Genomic DNA, 16986 nt, shown 5'->3' on the forward strand with positions numbered 1-16986 from the left:
GGGTCCCTGCTCATCTGCGTGAACGTGTCTTAGACATGCTGCAAGGAGGCATGAAGACTGTAGATGTGGCCAGGGCAATAAATTGCAATGTCTGTACTGTGAGACGCCTAAGACAGCACTACAGGGAGGCAGGACGGACAACTGATCATCCTCGCAGCGACAGACCACGTGTTACAACACCTGCAACAACTGCCCGAGTTACACCAGGAACGCACAATCCCTCCATCAGTGCTCAGACTGTAAACAATAGGCTGAGAGAGGCTGGACTGAGGGCTTGTAGGCCTGTTGTAAGGCAGGTCCTCACCAGACATCACTGGCAACAACGTTGCCTATGGGCACAAACCCACCATTACTGGACCAGACAGGACTGGCAAAAAGTGCTCTTCACGGTCTTGTCTCACCAGGGGTGATGGTCAGATTCGCGTTTATCGTCGAAGGAATTACACTGAGGCCTGTACTCTGGAACGGGATCGATGTGGAGGGTCCGTCATGGTCTGGGGCGGTGTGTCACAGCATCATCGGACTGAGCTTGTTGTCATTGCAGGCAATCTCAACGCTGTGCGTTACAGGGAAGACATCCTCCTCCCTTGTGGTACCCTTCCTGCAGGCTCATCCTGACATGACCCTCCAGCATGATAATGCCAGAAGCCATACTGCTTCTTCTGTGCGGGATTTCCTGACAGGAATGTCATTGTTCTGCCATGGCCAGCGAAGAGCCCGGATCTCAATCCCATTGAGCACGTCTGGGACCTGTTGGATCAGAGGGTGAGGCTAGGGCCATTCCCCCCAGAAATGTCCGGGAACTTGCAGGTGCTTTGGTGGAAGAGTGGGTTAACATTCACAGCATTAACTGGCAAATCGGGTGCAGTCCATGAGGGGGAGATGCACTGCAGTACTTAATGCAGCTGGTGGCCACACCAGATACTGACTGTTACTTTTGACACCCCCTTTGTTCAGGGACACATTATTCCATTTATGTTAGTCACATGTCTGTGGAACTAGTTCAGTTTATGTCTCAGTTGTTGAATCTTATGTTCATACAAATATTTACACATGTTAAGTTTGCTGAAAATAAATGCAGTTGACAGTGAGAGGACGTTTCTTTTTTTGCTGAGTTTAGATTGTTGGTTACTGACCTCCCATATTATTGCTGTCGTCCTCCAGGTCATGGCCGCAGTCATAGCGAGTCTTCTTCTTGGGGTCAGAGAGCACAGTGAAGGCCTCGCCCATCTCTTTAAACTTCTTTTCCTCCTCCTTCTGTACCTCTGGCGTGGCCGCACTGTGACGATCTGACCAGCAAATAGAAAACATTAGGTGAAAATTTGAACGCTTTACTTGACCGTTGCGTTGCAGCTGGTATTTCCCAGAGACACAAAAATGAAAATGGGAAAGGCTGCTCTCTGATCCCTTATATCACATCCTGCAATTATGCCCTTAAGCAAGGCACAATTGCTCTCCATCCAGGGGCGCTGCACTGCAGCTGACCCTGTGCCTCTCAATGTGGGAGTCTATATATGGGGGTGTTGGGAAAGGCAAAAGACAAATTTCCGTTCTAACCAATTGACAATAAAGTATCTATTCTATAGTGTTCTTTCAAAAACGTTGATGTTTGATTGAGCCTGCCTGGAGTAACGGAAAGAATATAAATATTATTTGAACACAGGTCAGTCTTACTCCTCAATGGTGTTGCCTGTGTATGTTGGTGTACCTGGGTGGTGCATGAGGGCCCGTTTCCGATAGGCCTTCTTAATCTCATCTTCTGTGGCATTCTTTCCCACCCCCAGAACCTTGTAGTAATCTTTCCGCTTGCTCTTCTTCAGTTCCAACTGAGCCGTCTTCAAGAGATGCTTGTGTTCTATACAGAGGGAAAGGGAAATAGAAAGAGGGAAAGACAGAAGAGATAATTTGTTAACAAAACAATTTCACCCGAATGAACAAATGCAATAATGTAATCAATCATCACCATCAAGAAAATTTCAAGAAATGAGTGAAAAACTTCACAGGAAAGAAAACGAGTACTGTTCAACCTCTGCCATTATTTTTCCACTGGTGACTATCACGTAAACTATGGTTGCAATACCAACATACCTTTAGTCTTCTCTGTCTGGTAGACCTTTTCATAGTCCCGTACAGCTTCTTCATACTGTTCGATGTCCATATAACTGCAGAAAAAAAAGCAGAGTTAAGTGTCTCACTGTCTCAGAGTCAAGAGGCAAAGAGTCTCTTGGAAGCGATATTCAGCAGCCTAGCTACCAGCGATCAGTCATTTTCAATGGAAGGGGGAAACAAGAGGAGAGACACAGCGACTTAACGGTCAGTGACGAGAGAGTTAGTGACCAGAATTGAAATGTCTCAATATTAAGCAAATTTCGGCGACGCAACCACGCCACAGCCAATCAGGAGAGGGTAGTTCTCGCTAGCAAGCCTTAGGTAACAAAACTGCCGTCATCTAAGGTGTTTGCATGAAACACCCACCATGGGAGATCTCAATGACTTGATCGCTGATTATCGCTCCAAGTCTGAGCCACTTGTTATAAGTACTTTTCATAGCTTACCACTGTGCTCGTCTCAAATAGGCCTTGATATATGTGTCGTCCAACTTTATTGCACTTGTGCAATCTTCGATTGCTTGATCAGGTTTATTCAGCTGAAGGAGAGGAAGTAAAAACACAAATTAACAGATGGCATGCATTTCAAACAATTAGGAACTCAACTTCCAGAATCTAGCTTGGATTGCTAACATACATAAAGTATTATCAAATGTACTTTTAACTAACCCCAAGATGGGCCTTTTTCAAATGGGAGTTGGGAGACACATTGGGCAGAACAAGCAAGGAGGGAGTTAGGCTGAGCGAAGCACGAGCTGGTGAGATCCTATTGGCGCATTTTAGCATGTATTTGCATATTTCTGTTAGGGAAGGCCTATTCTCTGAAGTACGTGTGAGCAGGAACTTGAATTTGTCTTTGCACTCCTAAACAATGTAATTTTTTACAACTTGGCAAAGGTTAAATTCTAAGAAACGTGCGCTCTGTTCGTGTGATGAAGCTGACTCGGCCGCTCTCGTCATGACCGCACATGATTTAATTCCCCTTATAAATGGTTTGGCGCATTCATGTTTTCCCTTTTTTGTAAGTAATGAATTTATCCTAAATGTATATATTGTTGTACTTCTTTCGCCAATATCATGAGTATTAACTGTGTGCAAAGCTAATCATGTATTGAAATGTTAGGTCAAGTTGCACAATGGCACTTTTTAATTCATGTATTTTTTTATTGAACCTTTATTTAACTAGGCAACTCAGTTAAGAACAAATTCTTATTTACAATGACGACCTACCCTGGCCAAACCCGGACAACACTGGGCCAATTGTGCGCCGCCCTATGGGACTCCCAATCACGGCCAGATGTGATTCAGCCTGGATTCGAACCAGGTACTGTACTGATGCCTCTTGTACTGAGATGCAGTGCCTTAGATCGCTGAGCCCATTCAGTTTCAGTAGTTTATCCTTTTGCAATCCTCCAAGTGGATGCAATGTTCAGATGCACATGAACACTCGCTACACTGATTAGAAAAAAAACTTGTTTATTTCCATATATTAAATGTTTCCTATGTTTGTAATTTGTGCATCTTGGAGCTCCATGTCGGTCATTGTTCACATGTCCATGTGTAGCGGGAGAGTGGGCAGTGTGCGGCTCCATAAGGAATACGTGTTGCCGCCTGTTTATAATACTGGTCAACAAAAACAGTATTATAAAAAAAAAAAATCTTAAAGTATTACGGCTTCTTTGAGATGTCTATTTGGACGGAATATGTAAAAGTGGCTATAATGAAGATGCCTGTTACTAGGGATGCAATGATTCGCCGATAAACATTTGAATCGGGGACCGATGTGTAAGATACAGTGGATTGCGTATTCACCCCACTTGGCATTTTCCCTATTTTCTTGCCTTACAACCTGGAATGAAAATTGATTTTAGGTGGGTTTGTATCAGTTGATTTACACAACATGCTTTGAAGGTGCAAAATAATTTTCATTGTGAAACAAACAAGAAATAAGACAAAAAAAACGGAAAACTTGAGCGTGCATAACTATATATACAGTGGGGCAAAAAAAGTATTTAGTCAGCCACCAAGTTCTCCCACTTAAAAAGATGAGGCCTGTAATTTTCATCATAGGTACACTTCAACTATGACAGACAAAATTGGAAAAAAAAAGAAAATCACACCACATTTTATGAATTTATTTGCAAATTATGGTGGAAAATAAATATTTGGTCACCTACAAACAAGCAAGATTTCTGGCTCTCACAGACTTGTAACTTCTTTAAGAGGCTCCTCTGTCCTCCACTCGTTACCTGTATTAATGGCACCTATTTGAACTTATCAGTATAAAAGTCACCTGTACACAACCTCAAACAGTCACACTCCAAATTCCACTATGGCCAAGACCAAAGAGCGGTCAAAGGACACCAGAAACAAAATTGCAGACCTGCACCAGGCTGGGAAGACTGAATCTGCAATAGGTAAGCAGCTTGGTTTGAAGAAATCAACTGTGGGAGCAATTATTAGAAAATGGAAGACATACAAGACCACTGATAATCTCCCTCGATCTGGGACTCCACACAAGATCTCACCCCGTGGGGTCAAAATGATCACAAGAACGGTGAGCAAAAATCCCAGAACCACACGGGGGGACCAAGTGAATGACCTGCAGAGAGCTGGGACCAAAGTAACAAAGCCTACCATCAGTAACACACTACGCCACCAGGGACTCAAAACCTGCAGTGCCACACGTGTCCCCCTGCTTAAGCCAATACATGTCCAGGCCCGTCTGAAGTTTGCTAGAGAGCATTTGGATGATCCAGAAGAAGATTGGGAGAATGTCATATGGTCAGAAGAAACCAAAATATAACTTTTTGGTAAAACTCAACTCGTCGTGTTTGGAGGACAAAAAATCCTGAGTTGCATCCAAAGAACACCATACCTACTGTGAAGCATGGGGGTAGAAACATCATGCTTTGGGGCTGTTTTTCTGCAAAGGGACCAGGACGACTGATCCGTGTAAAGGAAAGAATGAATGGGGCCATGTATCGTGAGATTGAGTGAAAAACTCCTTCCATCAGCAATGGCATTGAAGATGAAACATGCTGAAAGATCCAGCTACGACAATGATCCCAAACACAAAGCCCGGGCAACGAAGGAGTGGCTTCGTAAGAAGCATTTCAAGGTCCTGGAGTGGCCTAGCCAGTCTCCAGATCTCAACCCCATAGAAAATCTTTGGAGGGAGTTGAAAGTCCATGTTGCCCAGTAACAGCCCCAAAACATCACTGTTCTAGAGGAGATCTGAATGGAGGAATGGCCAAAATACCAGCAACAGTGTGTGAAAACCTTGTGAAGACTTACAGAAAACGTTTGACCTCTGCCATTGCCAACAAAGGGTATATAACAAAGTATTGAGAAACTTTTGTTATTGACCAAATACTTATTTTCCACCATAATTTGCAAATAAATTCATTAAAAATCCTACAATGTGATTTTCTGGATTTTTTTTCCTCATTTTGTCTGTCATAGTTGAAGTGTACCTATGATGAAAATTACAGGCCTCTCATATTATTACGTGGGAGAACTTGCACAATTGGTGGCTGACAATTTTTTTTTTTTACCCAATGTATATATATTTGTGATTGTTGGATCTCAAAGATGATCTTATTAAAAATATATAACACAAAACGTTATACAAACATTTTTGGGAGCTGGATGAAGCACTCATATCTCAGTCTGTGATAAAGTCTGCATTTGAGCAGTTTTGGCACTAGACATCAGAAATTTACGGGGATCATTTTTCATATTTTTTAAACTAAATGTACAGAATTTATCAAAACTATTCTAAAAATCGATAAACGGGCCGGATGTGACCCACGGGCCGGATGTGACCCGCGGGCAGCCAATTGAAAAGCCCTGGTGCATATGGTTCATTTAGAAATAAGGCAATCATTTCAAAACGAGGACATCAATCACTTTTGCGAGGCACACTGCATGGCTGAAGCGAGAGGATTAGATCACTACGGAAAAACTTTTAGATGGTTAAATCCAAAGTTGTGCTATACAGTGCATTTGGAAAATATTCAGACCCCTTGACTTTTTCCACATTTTGCTACATTACAGCCATATTCTAAAGGATTAAATTTAAAAAAACATCTACACACAATACCCCATAATGACGAAGCGAAAACAGGTTTAGAATGTTTTTCAAATGTATTACAAAAACAGAAATAGCTTATTTACGTAAGTATTCAGACCCTTTGCTATGAGACTCAAAATTGAGCTCAGGTGTATCCTGTTTCCATTGATCATCCTTGAGATGTTTCTACAACTTGATTGGAGTCCACCTGTGGTAAATTAAATTGATTGGACATGATTTGGAAAGGCACACCTGTCTATATAAAGAGTTGACAGTGCATGTCAGAGAAAAAAAGAAACAGGCCATGGGGTCTAATCAATTGTCCGTAGAACTCTGAGACAGGATTGTGTCGAGGCACACATCTGGGGAACAGTACCAAAAAATGTCTGCAGCATTGAAGGTCCCCAAGAACACAGTAAATAGAAGCTTGGAACCACCAAGCCTCTTCCGAGAGCTGGCAGCTTGGCCAAACTGAGCAATTAGGGGAGAAGGACCATGGTCAGGGAGGTGACCAAGAATCCAATGGTCACTATGACAGAGCTCCAGACTTCCTCTGTGGAGATATGAGAACCTTCCAGAGGACAACCATCTCTGCAGCACTCCACCAATTAGGCCTTTATGTTAGAGTGGCCAGACGGAAGCCACTTCTCAGTAAAAAGGCACATGACAGCCTGCTTGGAGTTTGCCAAAAGGCACCTAAAGGACTCTCAGACCATGAGAAACAAGATTATCTGCTGTGATGAATGCCAAGCGTCAAGACTGGAGGAAACCTGGCACCATCCCTAAGGTGAAGCATGGTGGTGGCAGCCTAATGCTGTGGGATGTTTTTCAGCGGCAGGTACTGGGAGACTAGTCAAGGGAAAGATGAACGAAGCGCAGAGAGATCACTTGATGAAGTCCTGAGCAGGTTCTCAGACTGGGGCGAAGGTTCACCTCCCAACAGGACAAAGACCCCAAGCACACAGCCAAGACAATGCAGGAGTGGCTTCGTGACAAGTCTCTGAATGTCCTTGAATGGCCCAGCCAGAGCCCAGATTTGAACCCATCGAACATCTCTGGAGAAACCTGAAAATAGGTTGGATGGGGAGCTTCGCTGCACAGCTGACAGAGTCTGAATTCTTATGTAAATGTGATTTAAATTGTACATTTTTAATACATTTGCAAAATTGTGTTCAAGATTTTTTTTGCTTTGTCATTCGGAGATATTGCGTGCAGATTGATGATTAATTAAAAACAAAATCAATTTTAGAATAAGGCTGTAACGTAACAAAATGTGGAAAAAGTCAAGGGGTCTGAAAACCTTACAAATGCACTGTTTATTCATTGACTGTCATAGCTACACTGAACAAAACAAATTTACACAACATGCAACAATTTCAGATTTACTGAGTTACAGTTTATATTAAGGAAATCAGTCAATTAAAATATATAAATTAGGCCCTACTGACTGGGCAGGGCGCAGCCATGGGTGGGCCTGAGACGGCATAGGCCCACCCACTTGTGAGCCAGAACCAGCCAATCAGAATGAGTTTCTCCCCCCAAAGGCCTTTATTAGAGATCGAAATAAGCTTCAGTTTCACCAGCTGTTCGAGTGGCTGGTCTCAGATGATCCTGCAGGTGAAGAACCAGATGTGGAAGTCATGGGCTGGTCTTGTTACAGGTGGTATGCGGTTGTGAGGCCAGTTGGACGTACTGCAAAATTATCTTTACGGAGGTGGCTTAGAGAAATTAACATTAAATTATCTGGCAACAGTGGGTCTGTGGTCCAAAGGGTCTGTGGTCTCTTTTCCAAGCTTAAAAGGATAAACAATACATTGGCCATGCTGTCAATCCACACAATTTGCACACAAGTCAGCCATACATATCAGCTATGATTATTTTTTTTAAAGGAGTAAACGAGGCTGAATGAACTGCCAGACAAGGCTCCGCTGATAACCAGGTGTATTAGTGGTAAGGATTCACTCAATGGTGCTGAAAAGAAAGCTCTGCTGTTGGGACAGCTTTATGTAGGCCCGAACAGTTTGTGCGCACCATTTGTCACCGGTATAGTGCAATTCATGTATTGTTTCATTTAGTGTAGTGGCTTTGCTGGCAAGCATCATTTTTTTTTTTTGTCCCACCAAGATTTACATGCTAAACTCCCCACTGACACACACAATAGAGAAGTGAGCTCAGACAGATCCAACTTAGAGTCGCCCAGGTCATGAGCTCCATCAGCAGCATATCTTAATTTAAAATGGAAAATTAATATGTTTAAGCAACATGTTAATGCATCGAATCAATTTGTTCACGAATTAAACCGAATTCTAACATATCTAAAACGTAAAACATCATTCATGTATTATATCTTCTTGGGTAGGACGCTACAAGCTTGGCGCACCTGTATTTGGGGAGTTTCTCCCATTCCTCACTGCAGATCCTCTCAAGCTCTGTCAGGTTGGATGGTGAGCATTGCTGCATAGCTATTTTCAGTTTCAGAAATGTTAGATTGGGTTCAAGTCCGGGCTCTGGCTGGGCAACTCAAGGACATTCAGCGACTTGTCCCGAAGCCAAATCCTCCTTTGTCTTGGCTGTGTGCTTAGGGTCGTTGTCTTGTTGGAAGGTGAACCTTCACCCCAGTCTGATGTCCTGAGCGCTCAGAAGGTTTTCATCAAGGATCTCTCTGTACTTTGCTCCGTTCATCATTATCTCGATCATGACAAGTCTCCCAGTCCCTGCCGCTGAAAAACATCCCTAAAGCATGATGCTGCCACCACCATGCTTCACCGTAGGGATGGTGCTAGGTTTCCTCCAGACGTGACGCTTGGCATGGTTTCATCAGACCAGAGAATCTTGTTTCTCATGAGTCTTTAGGTGCAAACTTCAAGTGGGCTGCCATGTGCCTTTTACTGAGGAGAGGCTTCCGTCTGGCCCCTCTACCATAAAGGCCTGATTGGGGCAGTGCTGCAGAGATTGTTGTCTTTCTGGAACTCTGTCAGAGTGACCATTGAATTCTTGGTCACCTCCCTGACCAAGGCCCTTCTCCCCCGATTGCTCAGTTTGGCTGGGCAGCCAGCTCTAGGAAGAGGCTTGGTGGTTATAAACTTCTTCCATTTAAGAATGATGGAGGCCACTGTGTTCTTGGGGCCTTCAATGCTGCAGAAATGTTTAGGAACCCTTCCCCAGATCTGTGCCTCGACAAAATCCTGTCTCGGAGCTCTACGGACAATTCCTTCGACCTCATGGCTTGGTGTTTGCTCTGACATAAACTGAACATTATATAGACAGGTATGTGCCTTTCCAAATCATGTCCAATCAATTGAATTTACCACAGGTGGACTCCAATCAAGTTGTAGAAACATCTAGGATGATCAATGGAAACAGATGCAAATGACCTCAATTTCAAGTCTCATAGCAAAGGGTCTGAATTACTTAAGGGTCTGAATTTACTTAAGTAAATTAGGTATCCATTTTTTATATTTCATAAATGTGCACAAATTTAAAACAAAAAACTTTTCACTTTATCATTATGGGGTATTAAGGATTTTTTATTTAATCCATTTCAGATTAAGGCTGTAACGTAACAAAATGTGGGAAAATTCAAGGGGTCTGAATACTTACCGAAGACACTGAATGTAAATATTCTGCCATATTATATTTTCACATGGAACCACTTAACTGAATAAACTGGACACAATTTTACACTGGAAACTGCTGCTTCCTGCTTCGTACTGCCCTTAAGGCTGCTCCAACTATAACAGATTCTTGTTTTGGGAACAGAAAACTGAATTGATATTGGATGTTTCTCTCAGAAAATTAGCAGAATGTCAGCCCAGTTTCATCTTGCTCCGTCTTCCTGACCACTGCACTTCCTCTCTGGTGGTGCTTCAGATTTTTACCCCATGTGACATCTGGGTTCCTTTTTCTTTTGTAGTATTATTTAAGGTCTGGCCATTATGTACATTCAGGATTCTTACAAAAGTACTTTCCCAGTCCTGTCTAGGATTCCATAAATTGGGAACACTTTTGAGATGAGGTACTACCTGAACTTGCCCAATATGAGCACTTAATTCTGCAATGTTTTTGCACATTTGTTCCTGAACTCTACCTTGTTCTAGAACATTCCAGTTGAGGTTCTCACCTTAGCCCCGACGGTGCCTCTGTTGCAGTAGAGCTTGGCGTTGGTTTTGATGTTGTTGGGGTCTATCGCCAGGGCCTCCGAGTAGAGCCGGTAGGCTGCCTCAAAGTTGCTGTTCTTGAACACTTTGTTTCCCTCCTCTTTCTTGGCTTTCAAAGCTTTGGCATTCTGATTTTAGATAGATATTAACCACATTGAATCAGTACGTCAGATGCAGTAGAACTCAATTCACAGGCTACAGTACTGATGTGTAACCTTTATTTAACTAGGCAAGTCAGTTCAGAACAAATTCTTATTTGACGACCAACCCCGGCCAAACCTGGACCAATTGTGCGCCGCCCTATGGGACTCCCAATCACGGCCGGATGTGATGCAGCCTGGATTCAAACCAGGGACTGCAGTGACGCCTCTTGCACTGAAATACCGTGCATTAGACCACTGCCCCACCCGCTATTGATCAAGTAGTGTTGTCACAATACCAACATTTGACTCTTTATAGCCAGTAAGAGGTAGGCCTAGCTACAGACCTCTCCCTGTACACTATCCAATGACACAAAACTACCCTACACGAGTAAATAATTTCAACATTTTAAAATAAGTGCAGGCGCAAGTTGAGTGACTCACTCTGCAAGCTAGCCGAGACTTCTCGTGGTCTGGGGCCATGCGCAGTGCTTGCACGAAGAACTGCACAGCTTTGTCGATGCAGTCCTCGTAGTACAGACACAGGCCTCGCACGTACAGAGCGTCTCCGTTAGTCGAGTCCATCCTCAATATATCGCTGGGAGAGAAAAGACAAGATTCATAAGACAAAGAATCTGACTTTGATATTCCCCTAACTGGAGCAAACATTAAAAACAAGGGCAAAAGAAGCCTCGTCAAAATGGCGATGTTCCTGGGGTTTTGAAAATTAAATTTAACACGTTAGTCAGCAAAAGTTGTAAAAAAAAAAAGGGCTGAAGTCAAATTCGACAGTTGAAAAGTTTATAACCCGTGAAGAATTAAACATCCTATTACAGCTGAAGAAAACAAAATACACTACATGACCAAAAGTATTCAGACCACTTGACTTTTTCCACATTTTGTTACTTTACAGCCATATTCTAAAATTGCTTAAATAGTTGTTTCCCTTCTTCAATCTACATACAATACCCCATAATACCAAAACAGGTTATCAATTTGAGCAAATTCATAAAAAACAAAAAACTGAATTATCACATTTACATAAGTATTCAGACCCTTCACTCGGTACTTTGTTGAAGCACCTTTGGCAGCGATTACAGCCTAGAGTCTGACACTACAAGGGTATGAAACTACAAGCTTTGTTCTTAACTGACTTGCCTCGTTAAATAAAGGTTAAATTAAATAAAATAAAAAGCTTGGCACACCTGTATTTGGGGAGCTTCTCCCATTCTTCTCTGCCACCCGGTAAAACTGAGCAATTAGGGGAGAAGGTCCTTGGTCAGGGAGGTGACCAAGAACATGATGGTCACTCTGACAGAGGTTTAGAGTTCCTCTGTGGAGATGGGAGAACCTTCCAGAAAGACAGCCATCTCTGCAGCACTCCACAAATTAGACCTTTATGGTAGAGTTGCCAGACGGAAGCCAGCTCTCAGTAAAATACACATGACAGCCCGCTATGAGTTTGCCAAAAAGCACCTAAAGACTGTCAGACCCTGGTGAAACCAAGAAACCAACTATTTGGCCTGAATGACAAGCATCACGTCTGGAGGAAACCTGGAACCATCCCTATGGTGAAGCATGATCGTGGCAGCATCATGTTGTGGGGATGTTTTTCAGTGGCAGGGACTGGGAGACTAGTCAGGACCAAGGCAGCGATGAACAGAGCAAAGTACAGAAAGATCCTTGATGAAAACCTGCTCCAGAGTGCTCAGAACCTCGGACTGGGCGAAGGTTCACCTTCCAACAGTACAACAACCCTAAGCACAAAAGCACAAGGTAGATAATCCATTTTAGAATAAGACTAGTGTAACGAAATGTGGAAAAAGTCAAGTGGTACATACACCATATATACAAAAGAATGTGGACACCCTTTCAAATGAGTGGATTCGGCCATTTCAGCCACACCCATTGCTAACAGGTATAAAAAAAATAATAATAATTCCAGGTTGTAAGGTAACAAAATAAGAAAAATGCCAAGGGGGTGAATACTTTTGCAAGTCACTGTGTATATATATAAAAGTATGTGGACACCTCTTCAAATTAGAGGATATGTCTATTTCAACCACACCTGTTGCTGACAGGTGTATAAAATCGAGCACACAGCCATGCAATCTCCGTACAAGCTCACAGAACGGGACCGCTGAAGCGTAATTTAAATGAATTTATTAGGTCCTAATCTATGGATTTCACATAACTGGGAATACAGATATGCATCAGTTAGTGACAGATACTTAAACAAAAATATTTTAACGAGACATGCAATCGGCAGTTCCGCTCTGTGAGCTTGTATGGAGATTACATGTCTGTGTGCTCAATTTTATGTGGGTGAAATAGACATATCCTCTAATTTGAAGAGGTGTCCACATATTTTTGTATATATACACACAGTGACTTGCAAAAGTATTCACCCCCCTTGGCATTTTTCTTATTTTGTTACCTTACAACCTGGAATGAAAATTGATTTTTTTGGAGGTCTGTATCATTTGATTTTTATTGTGACACAAACAAACTTGAGCATGCATAACTATTCACCCCCAAAAAGACTACTTTGTAGAGTCCCAGTCTCAAATCTCTGGAAGACTAACAGGTTTCTCAAGAATTTCCCTGTATTTAGCGCCATCCACCATTCCTTCAATTGTGACCAGTTTCCCAGTCCCTGACGATGAAAAACATCCCCACAACATGCTGCCACCACCATGCTTCACTGTGGGAATGGTGTTCTCAGGGTGATGAGAGGTGTTAGGTTTGCGCCAGACATAGCGTTTTGACCATCAAGGAAAATGCTAAATTTTAGTCTCAAATGACCAGAGTACTTTCTTCCATATGGAGCTTTGCAGCTCTTTCAGGGTTTTCTTTGGTCTGTTGCTTTTCTGATGAATGCCCTCCTTGCCTCGTCCATGAGTTTTGGTGAGCGGCCCTCTCTTGGCAGGTTTGTTGTGGTGCCATATTATTTCCATGTTTTAATAATGGATTTAAAATGGTGCTCTGTGGGATGTTCAACATTTCTGATAAAAAATGTTTATAACCCAACCCTGATCTGTACTTCACCACAACTTTGTGCTTGACCTATTTGGAGAGCTCCTTGGTCTTCATGGTGCCGCTTGCTTAGTGGTGCTGCAGATTCTGGGACCTTTCAGAACAGGTGTATATATACACTGAGGTCATGTGACACAGATTGCACACAAGTGGACTTTATTTAACTAATAACAATGTCCTCCTAACTTCCACTCCTTTCTGCCCCACTTTAGTGCCTGATTGGTTTGTACCTGGCCACAGACTGGGCTTCTAGGTAGCGACCCAGTAGGGCCAAACACTCAGCCTTGAGGATTTTGAAGCGATGGCAGGTGGACGCCAATCCCAGGGCCTTGTCCATAGAATACACCACCTGCAGCAGAGAAGACAGCTACCATCTCACAACTGGGTTGACTGCCAATGTATGTGTGTCAATAGGTGTGTGTGTGTGTGTGTGTGTGTGTGTGTGTGTGTGTGTGTGTGTGTGTGTGTGTGTGTGTGTAGGGTTGAATGGGGTAACATGCCTTTCTGAAATCCCTCTTTTCGAAGTCCAGTTCTGCCATTCGTTCGTACTCCAGTACTGCTGTGGCATTTTTGTGCTGCAAGGCACAAAGAAAAAGCAAAGCACATCAAAATCACACTGTGATAGAAATTTCTACACAGAGTATGATAAGAATAGGAGGCTGAATAATTAAGAAAAACATGCACAACGTCTCGCACAGTTCCCATTGACATGATTTACATGCAAGTCAGAGTTGTGCAATGCGTAACCGAAAAGATAACTGAAAGATGGCGAATACAACAATCAAAAGATAACGCACTTGCAGAAATTAAACTTTAAAAGGTCCAATGCAGCAGTTCTTATCTCAAAATCAAATCATTTTTGGGTAACAATTAAGTATAGGGGTCACGTTACGAGTTCAGGAATCTGAAATTGAACGTCAACAGTGTAGTTTTAGCTTCAATAGTGGCGTGCAACTAGTTTTCCTTGACAGAAAATACATTAGTGCAACACATGCGGCAGAAAAAAGCTTAATTTTGATCAGATGACAACAGAAGTGCAAGGCTTTTTGGCTAGCAGCCACACAAATAAACGAGCTTACAATGAAAAATCAAGGTACTTTTTGCAAAAAACAATGCATGGCATTTATATTTCTAATGTTTATCATAGAAAGAATGTAGCCAGCTACACTTCCTAATGTTTTGCTTGAAGTTAATCTTGCATTTACCGGAGAAAAGCAGGCTACACCGAGAAAAGTATTTTCATCTGAGTGGAGAAGTGCAATTGAAGCAAACTGTCTGATGACATTTTAAATCTGCTTTTACAAAACGCAGCAAGATATTTCTTATGCGTTTTATTTTTGGGGTGTATGAAAAACTTAATGTGATAGTTTTCAATTAAAATCGTAAAAATACACAAAAATACCTTCTTAGCAAAGATCACTTTCTCAATCAAGATTTTTGCTAGGACTGTCTGGGAGTGGTCTGAGTGGAGAACACTGAAAACTAGCTGTTATTGGAAGAGGTTTGGTACTCTCTTGAATAGGGTTGGCACAAACACCCTATAACCAACATGTATGAATAAAGACCGTCATGAAAATAAAACAACCTGAAAAAATACATATACAAAAATCACACACGCTATATAGAATATAAAGTACCAGTCAAAAGTTTGGACACACCTACTCTTTCAAGGGTTTTTCTTCCTTTTTACTATGTTCTACATTGTAGAATAATAATGGAAAAAAATCACAACTATAAAATAACACATATAGAATCATGTAGTAACCAAAAAAAAAAAATGTTAAACGAATCAAAATACATAGATTCTTCAAAGTAGCCACCCTTTGCCTTGATGACAGCTTTGCACACTATTGGCATTCTCTCAACAAGCTTCACCTGGAATGCTTTTCCAACAGTCTTGAAGGAGTTCCCACATATGCTGAGCACTTGTTGGCTGCTTTTCCTTCACTCTGCGGTCCAACTCATCCCAAACCATCTCAATTGGGTTGAGGTCGGGCGATTGTGGAAGCCAGGTCATCTGATGCAGCACTCCATCACTCTCCTTCTTGGTCAAATGGCCCTTACAAAGCCTGGAGGTGTGTTGGGTCACTGTGCTGTTGAAAAACAAAATGATAGTGGGACTTAGAGCAAACCAGATGGGATGGCGTATTGCTGTTGTAGCCATGCTGGTTAAGTGTGCCTTGAATTCTAAATAAATCACAGACTGGGTCAACAGCAAAGCACCCACACACAATCTCCTCCATGCTTCACGGTGGGAACTACACATGTGTGTAGTGTTCACCTACTCTGCATCTCAAAAAGGTACGGTAGTAAATTTGTACTCATCACACCAAAGGACAGATTTCCACCAGTCTAATGTCCATTGCTCATGTTTCTTGACGTTGAGATGTGTCCGTTACTTGAACTCTGAAGGATTTATTTGGGCTGCAATTTCTGAGGGTGGTAACTCAAATGAACATATCCTCTGCAGCAGAGGTCACTCTGGGTCTTCCTTTCCTGTGGTGATCCTCAAGAGAGCCTGTTTCATCATAGCGCTTGATGGTTTTTGCGACTGCACTTGAAGAAACCTTAAGTTTTTTACATTTTCTGGATTGACTGACCTTTATGTCTTAAAGTAATGGACAGTCGTTTCTCTTTGCTTATTTGAGCTGTTCTTGCCATAATATGAAGTTGGTCTTTTACCAAACAGGGCTAGCTTCTGTATACCACCCCACCTTGTCACAACACAACTGATTAGCTCAAAAGCATTTAGGATAGAGGTCGACCGATTAATCGGAATGGCCGATTAATTAGAGCCGATTTCAAGAAATAACAAATCAGTAATCTACATTTTTGAACACCGATCACATTGAACTCCACGAGGAGACTGCGTGGCAGGCTGACTACCTGCTATGCGAGTGGAGCAAGGAGCCAAGATAAGGTGCTAGCTAGCATTAAACATATCTTATAAAAAACAATCTTAACAATCACTAGTTAACTACACATGGTTGATGATATTACAAGTTTATTTAGCTTGTCCTATGTTGCATATAATCGATGCGGTGCCTGTTAATTTATCATTGAATCAGACTACTTTGCCAAACGGGTGATTTAACAAGTGCATTCGCGAAAAAAGCACTGTCGTTGCATCAATGTGTAGCTAACCATGAACATCAACACCTTTCTTAAAATCAATACACAAGTATATATTTTTAAATCTTCATATTTAGTTAATATTGCCAGCTAACATGAACTTCTTGTGTTCTCTTGCGTTCTGTGCAACAGAGTCAGGGTATATGCAGCAGTTTGGGCCACCTGGCACGTTGCGAACTGTGTGAAGACTATTTCTTCCTAACAAAGACAGCCAAATTCACCAAACGGGGGATGCTTTAACAAAAGCGCATTTGCAAAAAAAAGCACAATCGTTGTACGAATGTACCTATCCATAAACAACTCCTTTCTTAAAATCAATAGGCAGAAGTATATATTTT

General features: G+C 42.1%; 1 protein-coding gene across 8 annotated transcripts in view; it reads right to left on the reverse strand.

Annotated features, from left to right (window-relative positions):
• The window catches only part of LOC110499157 (dnaJ homolog subfamily C member 7), a 113798-nt gene that overhangs the window by 11470 nt on the left and 85342 nt on the right, over window positions 1–16986 (reverse strand). For 5 of the 8 annotated variants that reach the window (XM_036955924.1, XM_021576108.2, XM_021576107.2 and 2 more), the window contains 8 exons: window positions 14017–14091; window positions 13747–13865; window positions 10925–11078; window positions 10304–10468; window positions 2556–2647; window positions 2089–2162; window positions 1709–1855; window positions 1137–1289 (listed from right to left, as the gene is read on the reverse strand). In XM_036955924.1, the coding sequence (XP_036811819.1) occupies window positions 1137–1289; window positions 1709–1855; window positions 2089–2162; window positions 2556–2647; window positions 10304–10468; window positions 10925–11078; window positions 13747–13865; window positions 14017–14091 (979 nt within the window). Of the gene's footprint in view, window positions 1–1136; window positions 1290–1708; window positions 1856–2088; window positions 2163–2555; window positions 2648–10303; window positions 10469–10924; window positions 11079–13242; window positions 13866–14016; window positions 14092–16986 lie in introns of those variants that run through there. The other 3 variants (XM_036955917.1, XM_036955919.1, XM_036955920.1) reach the window with 2 other exon arrangements.

The sequence above is a fragment of the Oncorhynchus mykiss genome, chromosome 20, assembly GCF_013265735.2.
Source record: "Oncorhynchus mykiss isolate Arlee chromosome 20, USDA_OmykA_1.1, whole genome shotgun sequence".
Lineage (NCBI taxonomy): Eukaryota > Metazoa > Chordata > Actinopteri > Salmoniformes > Salmonidae > Oncorhynchus > Oncorhynchus mykiss.